Raw genomic sequence first — 12,798 nt, 5'->3', positions numbered from 1 at the left:
GTTTAAGGTAAGATTCTTACCACACATCCTTGCATGAAGATGGCTGACCCCTCCCTTCGTCAAAATCCCCCACAAAGCCAAAGGGCTTGGTTCCTTTGCCATCTTAGGTGATGGCACCACTCAACAGAAAAAAAAAAGGCAACAACAACAATACCACCTGCAGTTACGAGGCTGAAGCATTCTACAAATCTTATCTCTCTGGTTGGTTGGCTCAGACCAATGGGTTTCATGAAGATGGTAGGTGTGTAGTACAGGTCTTCACTCTTCCTACCTAGTTCAAGTTCTCTGAGCCTATGGGGCAGGCTGGTGTCTAGCACATACAATTCCCATCAATTTCAACTTCCCTGCCTTGCTCACCCGAACAATGCCACGACGAGGAAGGGTTGGTGCTGTATCTATGCATGCAGTGCATTTCCAAGAAACAATCAGGGACAGGACCTAAGTTTGCTGTCTGGTCCTCCAGCCCTGCCTCTGGGTTTTAAGCCTGATACAGCCCCTGGTTTCAGAAGGGAAGAAACTTCTCAATTATGGTGGGGTGGATATTTTGAAAGAAAAAAACATTTTTTAGTGGGAGGGGTGAAAAGAGGGTAAAATCTGGGGCCAGCCAACACTGTCAGTTTCTCTTTAAATGCAGTGTATATATCACAACAAAAATTTGAATGACAGAGAAGAAAAGCGACCATTTTACATATCTATATTTACAAGAGTCACTGCGTATGTTTCATTCATGTTCTGACAGATCTGCTCAATAGCTTCCCCACAGTAGGTCGCCCACGGGTATCCTATGTATTGCAAATGATAAATGCACGATACAGCATGACCGGACTGTAATTCTGTCATCGAGTCATACCCCGTGAGCGTAGTCCTCAGTTCTCCTTACCCTCTCCCTAGCAGGACTGGCAATGATGGAAGCCTCTTCCCTAAACCTTTTCATTACAGCGTGAAATAGTCAGAAGAATAATTCACACCGTTTCGGGAGGGGGACTCCCGACAAAGCAATATTCTCCAGGCCAGTTGGAAGCTGGAAAAATACACTTACTCAGCCTAGCCACCATGACTCCAATAACAATTATAAAATGTCCAATAAAACTTGCATGTAATGTCAATTCAAATCTTGAAAAACAGAATTAAGTGGTATATCAACATTAAACTTTATGGCTTCCTTTGCAGAGCAGAAGTATTGTCAATAAAAGTCAGTCTGAATGAAGGAAAGGGGCAGTAAATATTAAATAAACAGGTTTTTGTTGAAATGCTATAAAGGCTCCAGGGCTGCTTATTACACTGAGACCCTTTTTCCCTTGCAGACGCCCCTTGTGATAGAAATAGGTCAGTAATTGCAAACTATCAATAAAGTGCCAACTGAACGGCAGGTAGATGGCCGCACTTACATTATGTCATTACCAGTCTTTATTGTACGTAACTTTCTTTTTCAGATCCCAGTGGCTCCCCCGTTTAAATTGTGGTGCATACAAATGGTTGCATTGCCCATTAGGGGGTCATCTGAGAAGTTGCTAGCCCGTTTTCTGGCTCTGTCAGGAAGGCTGAATTTAGAATGGTTGTCTCCAGGTTTGGTTCTGGCTGTAGAGTGGGCAGCTTTCATTTTCTTTGCTACGATGCTCAGTTTTACATGTAAGAGGACGCCAAATATACAGTAAGTCAGAGCCCGCAAAGGGATAATGCAGAGATATTTGGGCATCTTTTTTGGTTCATGGGAGATGGCTGGGAGGAGGGATTTGAATGACAAAATGGTTTTTTCCTCAAAGCAGTGCAAAACATTGAAATCTTGGCAGCAAAACTTCAAAACCAGACAAAATTTACTTGGTTTAGGGTTTTGTTATAAATGCAAAACTCAGTTCAGGTTCGAATGTGGGCCCGTAATTGAATGAACTTGTGGTTTTGCAGCAAATCCAAGCACACGGCTCACCACTCTGCATATGGTTCCAGTCCAAAGCTGGGGGCAGGCCAGCTGTTACAACTGAATAAATGCATGCATCACACACCCCTGCAACATGCAGCTGCTACTCCAGCTCCTATCAACCGCCCAGGGGTTGAATTTGAACAAGCCACTCTAGCACTAATGATTGAATATCAATACTTAGGAGAACTGACACGAGAGATTTCTAGCACAATCCATTACTTAAGAAGAGCTGGTTTTCTATCAATACTCTGTATTAAGAGCTACTTAGTAAACTTTTAGTGTTTAACCACAATAGGAAAATGGACCGTACTTATTTGAAAATTTTGTCTTTTCAAGCAATAAGGTCCATAGATCTATTACATTTTTTCCTTGGACTGTAGTTTAGGAAGGGCTGAGTTGAATGGCACCTATGCACCAAAGGACATGGTACTGATTTCTCAGCAAGCATTATACTGCTCAGGTACTGAAGTAACAGGCACCCTAGAAATGCCATCGCTATGCAGATTGATTCTGAAATTATTATTTCTAGCACTCTGAAGAACACACTGCAGCAGCCACAGAATATCGTATTTAACCACATAAATCTGGGTGATGCTACTGTTACACACCAAGGTTCAAAACAAGAGAAGGAATTCCCAAGAGTTTCCTAGAGTTGCTATATATTTGCACAATACATGTGACAGGATATCACTCAAATAATAATCAACACCTGGATAAAAGGCATGAGAGACAGCTAACAATCTTTTCATCCTCCTAGAGTTATCAGCATCGTCATCTTTATAGCAACCATGCTTTAACAGGAATATTGACTAGTTCTGTATGGGGGTACTGCTGGGTATACAGTGCAGAGTGAAATGTACCTGGGCACTAAATTCTTATAGTCAAAGACTCCGATGTGGACAGGACTTATTTTTTAAAGTGGAATCTTGGATTGTTCCAGTATAGAGCCAATCAAATTGTAAACAAATCAATTTCTAACCCACAATACCACGTCCCAGTCTTGGCTCCCATTTGCAGGTGACTGTAGCCTAGAAGAGAGACTTCATAAAGCACCAAATGGCATCAGAAATGTAATAACCCTAGCACCACAAGGTGCGTAAAGAGAGCAAACAGGCCACACGTGCTGTGGTACCTAGATGTGACGGAATGTGATTGGGAAGGCAGGATCTTTCATCATTCCCTTGCTTTCATGTCAGTCTTTTAAAATCCAATCAGCATTTTTGTGGTTTCCCGAGACAGTTTATGAGTCGTTCTCCAGTTTATATATCACATGTATTTGCAAAAGCACCATCAGCTACAATATATGAGCTTCCCCCATGCTGAAGAGACATTGAACAGAGAGTATTAAACAAAAGCTGAAAGTTACACCTGAGAATCAGAATGGCTGGTGTTCAGTTAAAAAGCATTTGAGGGAAAAGATTCCGATGTGAATTAGTAAAGGATCAGTCTATGATTTTCAGTTTTTTGAATTTTTCATGGATTGTCTTATTACATTAAACATTTTTATTTTCAAATAAAGTGCTCAAACTTGATATTACAGAAAAATGAAACAAATATTTTGAATGATGACAAACAGGCTAAATTTTTCCATTAACATTTGTCAATATTCTTCAAAGAATAGAAAATTTTGATAAAAAAGTTAAATGTTTTCATAAAAAAAATCTATTTTTGATAAATAGCAAAATTTCATTCAACTCTACCACCAATCGGAGTCATGGCCTAGTCAGTATCTCATTTTAATCCTTTTGCCAATCTTGTCCTCTCTGCCCATAAGATTGCTAATTGGTACAATTGGTGTGATGTAGATAAATCTGTAGGGCAGGGATTGGCAACCTTTGGCACGCGGCACGTCAGGGAAATCCGCTGGCGGGCCAGGACGGTTTGTTTACCTGCTGCGTCTGCGGGTTCAGCCAATCGCAGCTCCCTCGGCCCGCGCCGGTTCCCGCAGCCCCCACTGGTCTGGATCGGCGAACCGCAGCCAGTGGGAGCTGTAAGTGGCCGAACCTGCAGACACTGCAGGTAAACAAACCGTCCTGGCCCACCAGCGGATTTCCCTGATGGGCCGCGTGCCAAAGGTTGCCGATCCATGCTGTAGTGAATGCAATGACATCAGACGCTGCCAGCAGCTCACCAAAGAGTTGTCAGCCAGTGATTCTGAATAACCATCAACCTGGGCTGGATTCAAACTAGTAACCTAACATGAATCATCCAATTCCCCTGCCATTTTTGTTCATATAGTTCCCTAGATCTCGTACAGTCATGCAGCAACACATATAAAAATAGGGGGAGGCTTCCAAAGTCTTTCAAATGGCCCCAGCAACCACTCATTCAGCCATGACGCTAATAAGGCAAAAGAAGGAAAGCCTCACCTGGAAGAGAATCTGTAAAATGCCGTGAATGATGCACATGCGACGTCCCATGAAGATAAAAAACGGCACCACCAGCTCGATGAAGTGATTGCATAACGTCTCAAACTGGTGGAACCACCACGGTGACCGGTGCATGTAATAGGCTAGTGGGTTGGGTACTGGCTGGGTCTGGAAGAGTAAAGAAGAGGTGTCATGTGGCAATGAGTCCCCTCCACATCTACTACCATTACTAAGAGCTGGTTAAACATACTTTGGTGAAACTTTATATCGGAAAACGACCTCCCCCCACCCCCCAAAATGAAAAATTTTGAAGACCATTTCCCTTTCAGTCCGAATTTTGCATTTTCTTGTTGTAAAACCAAAAACTGGGGAGGGAAAAAAAATCAAAACAAGTGGTATCATAAAAGAGGTGATACAGCCAGAGGAACAAAGGGAAAGGTCACGCAACCCAGGAAGTCACAGAACCAGGAAGAGAAAGGAACTCAGGTCTTCTGATTCAAAGAGGCGGGCTCTATTTCAACAGTGTTTACAATCTAACTAAATGCTTCCAAATGCGGGGTGTCAGTTTAAGATGCTAGTGTTTGTACCAAATTATTCATATATCAACCTGATTTTTTTCTTCGACAGCGGGGAGTTTTCTATCCAGTGCAATAAACCTGCTTATCCTACCACCCAGGCTAAAACGAACTCATGTCTGTTAATAACCGCCTCCCATTAAAATGCTACACTTAAAAAAAAAAAAAAAAGAAAGAAAGAAAAGGAGTTAACAATTCACCTTAACATATCTAACAAAAGCTCAAATTTATTAGCATTGTTTTAAAATCCTGACAGCAAACACAATAGCTGAAAATCACTGTTTTAATTGAAGGAGACACAACACATCTTTAAATTATTTGTAGCAAAATCAAAAATACAAACAATCCAGGGAAAATGTTGTACTGTACATGGTAATGGAGTCTGCGCCCACTGCCAAATCCCACCACCATTGTAATTCCCTATTAGCAAAGCTGGAATTAATAAAGCTGTTGCTTTATCTGGGTTTGAGCCTGTTGTAACCCCCCCAGGACAAGAGACTGCATCCTTCCTTCCTTTGACACCGGGACAGGATGGAGCAATCGGAGGGGTCGAGGAACACTGCCAAGTCCAGTACAACAAGGGGGCAGAGGTCATGGTGTTCATACATCCTGGTTCAGCAAGATGATCGGTTTGCTATGCCATTGGGGGCCCTTCGACCCCCTCCCCCCACTTGGGAGCTGTTTTAAATTACTCTGGATGTTTGATTCTTCACAAGCAATCCTCAGTACTTCAGAGAGATTCATCAAGGGTTTTTTCCACCTTGCCTCCAAAACTGCTAGGCAATACATTTCCCTTTAGAAAGGACAGACCTGAGAGAGAGACAGAGACAGAGGAGACATTAAATCAAAACCAAACTGGATAAAGTGTTAATTTTACAGGGTGTAATTTTACCCAGCCAAACCGGGGAATGGACAAGTGGGTCGAAGGCCTGCAAATAACCACCTCAAATTAAAAGTGACAAAGGTAAGTAAAGGTGGTACACACCCTCATCCCTAGGGTGACCAGACAGCAAGTGTGAAAAATCGGGATGGGGGTGCGGGGTAATAGGAGCCTATATAAGAAAAAGACCCAAAAATCGGGACTGTCCCTATAAAATCAGGACATCTGGTCACCCTATTCATCCCTCTCCCTCCCTGGCAAATGGGTCTTGCCATTTTATCTTGCGGTTGGTGTGCTGTGAAGATGTGCACAGACCTCTTCACTCGCTGTACTGCAAGGACCAGAAGTGTAAATACCTAGATCCTTGAGAAAGGCAGCCAGCGTGGGGCGCATCAAACTCAGGCATTGAGAAACTTGTTTTCAAGGGATTGCCAGACCACAGAGGTTCTGTGCATCCTCTTCTGTGCAGAGAAGTAGCCTAGTCTCTGAAGCTCCCCCTTCTGTAGGGGAAGGAAAAGCACAGGGGAGAAGAGTCCCATGCAAAACCACGCTCATCCGAGAGCTCGTCTACAGTACGGCGCGTTTGCTGGTCTAGTTTTGCCAGCACAGCCACGTTAGCTCTCTGAACGACATTAGCTACGCCAACGAAAGCACTCTGCTCTTGGTACAGTTGTGCCTACTCTGAGTTTTTCACGCTCCCAGCTGATACAGCTAAGCTTGCAAAACTTTGTAATGTAGACCCAGCCTGAGTCACAGCTTACAGCAGTGGTTCTCAACCAGGGCTACGCGTACCCTTGGGGGCACCAAGAGATCTTCCAGGGGGCACATCAACTCATCTAGAGATTTGCTGAGTTTTACAACAGGCTGCATAAAAAGCACTAGCGGAGTCAGTACAAACTAAAGTTTCATATAGACAACGACTTGTTTATACTGCTCTATAGACTATCCACTGAAATGCAAGTACAATATTTATAGTCCCACTGATTTATTTTATAATGATATGGTAATAATGAGAAAGTCAGCAATTGTTCAGTAACAGTGTGCTGGGACACTTCTGTATTTTTACATATGATTTTGTAAGCAAGTCGTTTTTATCTTGGGGGTACGCAAGAAAAATCAGACTCCTGAAAGGGGTACAGTAGTCCAGAAAGGTTGAGAGCCACCGGCTTAAAGAGACATTTATACATCTGTTCGAGGACAGCCCAGACTCCATGGATGGATTTCCTGATATTTAGCCCAACTCCTGATCACACTAAGTGCTGAGCGGCCATTTTCGTTATCAATAAACCTCATCCCAAAGTAGAAACCAGAGAGAAAGAGAACAGATGCAGCTTAGCAATTTGTCATGGGGTCAGTAACGCAGCTCATGTTAGCACAGTACTTTTTCCTTCCTGTTTTCAATATCTACACACAGATGTTGGTAGATGAGAGGCTGTGCAAGAGGCGAGATGAGTCAAATAAGTCCCCGACCCAAGGGACCTACATTCTAATGCACCAGCAGCAGCACCACAAAGAATACATGGCTCCTTGGAGGATTTGTTGATGGAGAGAAAGAAGTGTTTTTGATGGGAAACGGTTTTAGGCATATGGAGCCTATCAAGACATTATCAATAATGTAACCTTCCTCTCCAACACTGTAGCCACCTCTCGAAACCATAAATCTTGTGTAACTAAAACATGGTAAGTAATAGGAAAGTAAGTGTGTGTGTGTGTGTGTGTGTGTGTGTGTGTGTGTGTGTGTGTGTGTGTGTGTGAGAGAGAGAGAGAGAGAGAGAGAGAGAGAGAGAGAGATTAGTTAAAAGCTAGGTGAGGAGAAGAGAGGGGCAAAAGAAGAGAAAAGCCCAGAGGAGCGCATTGTGTGTGTGTGTTCCTTCGGAATGCATTCCATATGGTCGTGGAAAAGGGTGTAATGCTATGCAGCTTTCCCAGTGAGAAACGAGTGTTTACTCAGGAAAGGGTGTTGAGGCAAAAGTCGCGTTCCAGAGCAAGTCAGAGTCAGAACAACCCGACACACAGGCACCTGCGTCGCCGGGAAATTTCTCTCTGTTTTCCTTGTGTGTTCAAGTCAACAGCTGCCAACTGGAGCTTGGGGTGGCTTCCCTCTCCGCCTCCTTCACCTCCAGCCAACCATTCCACCTGTGGAATACCCACTGGTATAGTCGAGGTTGGGGGAAGGTACATGGAGCATATGCTGGCATTTAAGAGGAAAACCTGCAAAACTTCGTCATTCTGGCATGCTGAGTGCTTTCCTAGCACAATTGTTTCCTATGAAAACATCTCTGCTGTGTCATGAAGAGGCGTCAGTGTCAAAACCATGGGAAGAGGGAAACATTCCATCATCTTTTTAAAGGGGGTTTAGTCCGGGGCTGTTATTAAACCTTCAGCTCCACTTCTTTGCTGATTCATAACCTCATGCATCCTAGAAAGCTTCCAAGAAGAAGTTCTACTGAGAGAATTGAGCAAGAGATAGTGATTTTGATCCACTTCAGTGTCTGAAGCAGCCCTGTATGAACTGAATTAACCACCTGCAAAACAAATTCATAACTGAAATGGAGAGGAAACCTTGGCTAAGCAGTCTTAGGATAAGCTGCAATGTTGGATGATCCCACAAAATGGTTTTACTTTTTAAATATAAAACTGTTTGCAACAGCATGGTTGCATGTGTCAACCCACCACACACAATAATAAATGTACAGCTCTGCCTTGCACTTCCGCCAGTAAGAAAAAACATCACACATGTGTTTTGAAATAAGATTGGGGAGAATTAATTCCATAATTCATGGGACAGATTTGTGACGTGTGATTCTCAAGCGATATTTGATGGGGGCTGCTCGCTGTGATAAATAAATTCTAAGTTCTAGCTAATCCACGTTTTCTGGCTTGTATCTACCAGGGTTGGTAACAGATTCTAAAAATATGCACAATAAACTGTTTTTTCTCCCTAAGGGGTCTAGAGTTTAATTATGTTCTTAGTGAGAGCCATTAAAGTGCTAAGCACCTAAAAACTCCTAATTTACTAAACTCTATGCCACTAAAACCCAACACAAGGCTATTGATACACCAGAGTAAATGCTCTTCTCTGGGACTGTAAACACACATGGAGTTCCCACCACTCCCCTTTCCTCATTGGTACAGTATTACATAAACTCTGATCACGTATTTAATCCCACGGTTCGATATTCCTTCTCAGACTAGGGAAATCTCAAAGCTCTTCCGCATATCCTACAGTATTGTGTGTATGAAAACACGTCCCACACTGTCCTCCAATAGTCCACTGCTAAAACCGGGCTATGTATATGGAGTGAGTCTCCCATGTTAGCAACTGTGGTGCATTTATGTGCAAAGTCAAAGAGCATAAGGGAGAGGACGGCCTCAAGGATTAGTAATGAGGTGGAAACTAGAAACACGTCAAGGGAATTTTTCCATATTCATCAGGGAATTCTCGCCATCTACCCCAAATAAATCTGCAAAATTTCTGCAGAATCTGTATCTCTGTGTTGCTTTCTTGGCTGGTCACCTTACATTTTAATAGTAGATGCTGCTATAAAACCCACTGAGGGTCATTCAAAAACATTCATGAGCTTGTTATAAACTGACGGCAATAAGAGGGCTAGAAAACCCAGTGTTTTACCCTAATTTTTAAAAGACAATAACAGAGATCTCGCTTTCCAAATAAGCAAAAGAATGTTTCACTACATGCATTGCTTAAACCTGTTGTCTAAACAACATTGTTTCCACGGATCACACTGCAGGTATGTCTCAGGTGCATCAGATATGCATATTTGCTGGGATGTTTCTGCTATGATGATCATCACTGAGAAGGTTAACGAGGATGACGTTTAAATGACCCTAATTTGGGTTTAAAGTGAATAGCTCAAGAGCAGACAAAGTAAAATCTGTAAAGTGACTAAGTCCCATTTTCAAAAAAGTGACTTGGACGCAGGAGCTAAGTTTAATAAGCCTTAGGGTCCCATGTGTCCATGTCATTTTTAAAAATGGGCCAGACACTTTTGAAGATTCCACACATCTCTTGGGGTCAAAGCCTGCTGAAGTCAATAGAAAATGCCCCCACTGAGTTCAGTGGGCTTTCAATCAGGTCTACAGTACTTTTGTTTCAGACTTTGCGCACTCACAACTACAGCAGTTATATCGCAGGTTTCCTTCCAAAAGTCAACCCACAGCTGCTACTGCTGCTCCTTATCAGCTCTAGAGCCATAACACTTTATATAAATCCATCAGTTCCTGTATGAAAGAAGAAACCAGCAAAGGCCAAGATCACTCATGTCATCAGGCAGAATTCAAATGACCTTAACACAGAATAAGAACTAGAAGCGGCAGAGTAGGGAAGTTGTGGGAGAAAGCGCTGAGAAGATAAAACAGAACCTAACAGATGTGAAGATTCCTTCTACAATGTCTTGGCCAGGACTTCGAAAATGTAAAAAGCAATGTATATGCTAAGCATTTATTATGAATTTTAGATATAACAACTTGTTTTTCTGTTGAAATAACACAGACACACACATCTTTCAGATCTGGGTGAATTAATACCCGCAGAAAATTTGACTGATTGAAAGGAAATCAGAGAAGAGCAACAAACGTGAATAAAGGTCTGGAGGGACCTATTGATGAGTAAAGATGAAAGGAAATAGGATTAGCTTGGCCAATTGTTGGACTAATGGATACAACAATAACTGTGTACACACACCTGAACGGTCTAAACATCACAAAGATAGAGTAATTGTTTAAAGGGACATGAAGAGGAGCAATGGTATGAAACCAGGGAATGGTGAAACTCGCGCTGAGAATCAGAGGAAAATGTCCTTAGGAGAAAGATCTAACTAGACCACGGAATATCCTAGGGAAAGCAGAAATGAGCCCCAGACAAAGCCCAGGATCTAAGCTTCCCTGAACTTTGGCCCTGACCTTTGTGACTTGAATTTATCTCCGAACGGAAGCGCTAGAGTTTTCCATCACATTGGACAAAACAATGGAGACTCTACTACAGGGCATGATCCTGATTTGAGCGTGGGACTGGATTAGGTGATCCAATAGGTCTTCTCTGTCGATCACCCAATTCCATAGCAGCACAGAGCTTTCCCCTTGTGCAATAGCAACTTAGAGCTCCAAGTCTCCACATATGAGGAGCCGAGGGTTCTCACATCTGCACAGAAGGGACAAGGGGTTGGAAGGGAGAAGTCATGGAGGGGTTGGTGGGAGTGTTAGAAGGCTGGTATCCTTACTGGGGCAGAGTTCAGGTCATGGTATGCTCTTTGTGATGTAGAGTAGGTGTGCTCATGAGGAGGTGTATGTCTGCATGGAGGAGCAGAGGTTAGGTAGCTTACCTTTTCATTCGCTGGTTTTTGAGGTTGTGTGTCAGGTATGTTACATGTGCAGCAACCTTAGCTGATGCACAACTTGGTGGTTGTATGTGAAGATAAACATGTGGACTGGGATTTTCTGAAGAAATTCACTGGGAATTGGAGTGCCTGTCTTTTAGGGTCTTTTGAAAATTCCAGCCATCATTCTCTTAGATAGATAGATAGATAGATAGATGTATCAGCAAACTTAAATAAATAAATAGCTTCTCTGAAAGCTTCCAATTATTAACATCAGCCCAATAAAAATAAAATCATAACCAAAATAAAATAAAAATGTTGCATCTGTCAAATTGCAGAGATCTAATGTCAGGATGGTTCAGAGGGGGGCGATTCTTTAGTAATGAAACATCAAAATAATTAAGTCCCGGTAGATCTATTAATAAAAATAATAATAAAAGTTAGCTCCAAGTTCTGGCTGGGCAGGGCTTCCCTTGTCCAGTCAATAGTAATATTCAGCTAACAGAAAAACATACTGGAATCTGCCTGCTTTAACACAGCAACACAAGCCAAGGAGATGTGTGTTTGACTCAGTGCCAGCAAAACCATAAAATGTTGGCAATTTACTACAGACGTAGTGCCGCGCCACTGTCCCAAAGGACCTAAATAAACTTCAGATGTAGAGTATATATTTTTACTTTATATATATAAAAAAAACTGCTTGTTCATTTTTAACCCCTTTCCCCAGCCTTCCGCATGTGGAGGGTTTTCAAAGCAGAAACAGGTCCCTCCGCCATGCCTAGTGAAGCCTTGGAAACAAAAAGTTAAAAGCATGAAAAATCAGAGAAATGCTTCGTGTCTGGGCATTGGGTTTCTTGTGGAATGATGGCTACAGACGCTGGAGGGGAAAGGGCCTTGGGAGAAATTCTCCCATGAAATTTTATGCATCTGTGTTATAAAATATCCCTGGGGATTTGCGTTCAAGTTCACAGAGCTGCACTTGCAAAGTCACTAACATAGGTGAAACCTTCCTGTATGTGACATTTACTTACCCAGCCAAACTCTGCTCATGACGAGTCAGCCCTGATTTACACGGTGGTAAATGTCCATTGGTTTATATTTTACCAGGGGTACATTTAAGTGGTAGATTTTGGATTCCAGCAAATTGGATGGGGGAAGAAAGAAGATCTATAACTGAACTGTTTGCTTTTCCAGACAGCACCCTCGCTCATGGTCAAAACTTTCCTGCCAACTAATAAAGACCACATTTCCATGGTCCACAGCATACCTGTTTATTGACATTATTCCTACATGGCAAGCCTTGGGCTGCTTGCCGTACACAGAATTAATTGTAGATGTATTACAGATTCACCTATTCATCGTGTACATTCTTGGAGGAGCACAGAGCTAAAATTACACCAGAAACTGCTGAGCCATTTGGGCTATTTATTTGTTCAGAATTGCTTTACAAAAATCAGCCGAGCTTGCAACAGACATCTTGACTCTGATGGCCTAAGGACTTAGGGAACTTACAGGATCTTATTGCAGCTTAATTTTTTTCTGTTTGCAGGGGAAATGCCTGTTATTAATAGCATCAGCAAAATGCCACATTTGGTCAGAGAGAATGGTTCAGACTCTGATTTCAGTTACACCAGTGGAAATTTGACCAATGGACTTACACCAGGGTGACTGAAAGCAGAATTGGGAACCATGGCTCTCTCTGGATACAGGGGGAAGCATT

General features: G+C 42.5%; 1 protein-coding gene across 3 annotated transcripts in view; it reads right to left on the bottom strand.

Moving 5' to 3' along the window:
* The window catches only part of LMF1 (lipase maturation factor 1), a 329,598-nt gene that overhangs the window by 85,085 nt on the left and 231,715 nt on the right, over window positions 1-12,798 (bottom strand). For all 3 annotated transcript variants that reach the window (XM_039493486.1, XM_039493485.1, XM_039493487.1), the window contains one exon: window positions 4,288-4,455. In XM_039493486.1, the coding sequence (XP_039349420.1) occupies window positions 4,288-4,455 (168 nt within the window). The remainder of the gene's footprint in view (window positions 1-4,287; window positions 4,456-12,798) is intronic.

The sequence above is a fragment of the Mauremys reevesii genome, linkage group 10, assembly GCF_016161935.1.
Source record: "Mauremys reevesii isolate NIE-2019 linkage group 10, ASM1616193v1, whole genome shotgun sequence".
NCBI lineage: Eukaryota > Metazoa > Chordata > Testudines > Geoemydidae > Mauremys > Mauremys reevesii.
Note: the sequence above shows the minus strand (reverse complement) of the source record. Positions and strands in the feature narration are given on the sequence as shown.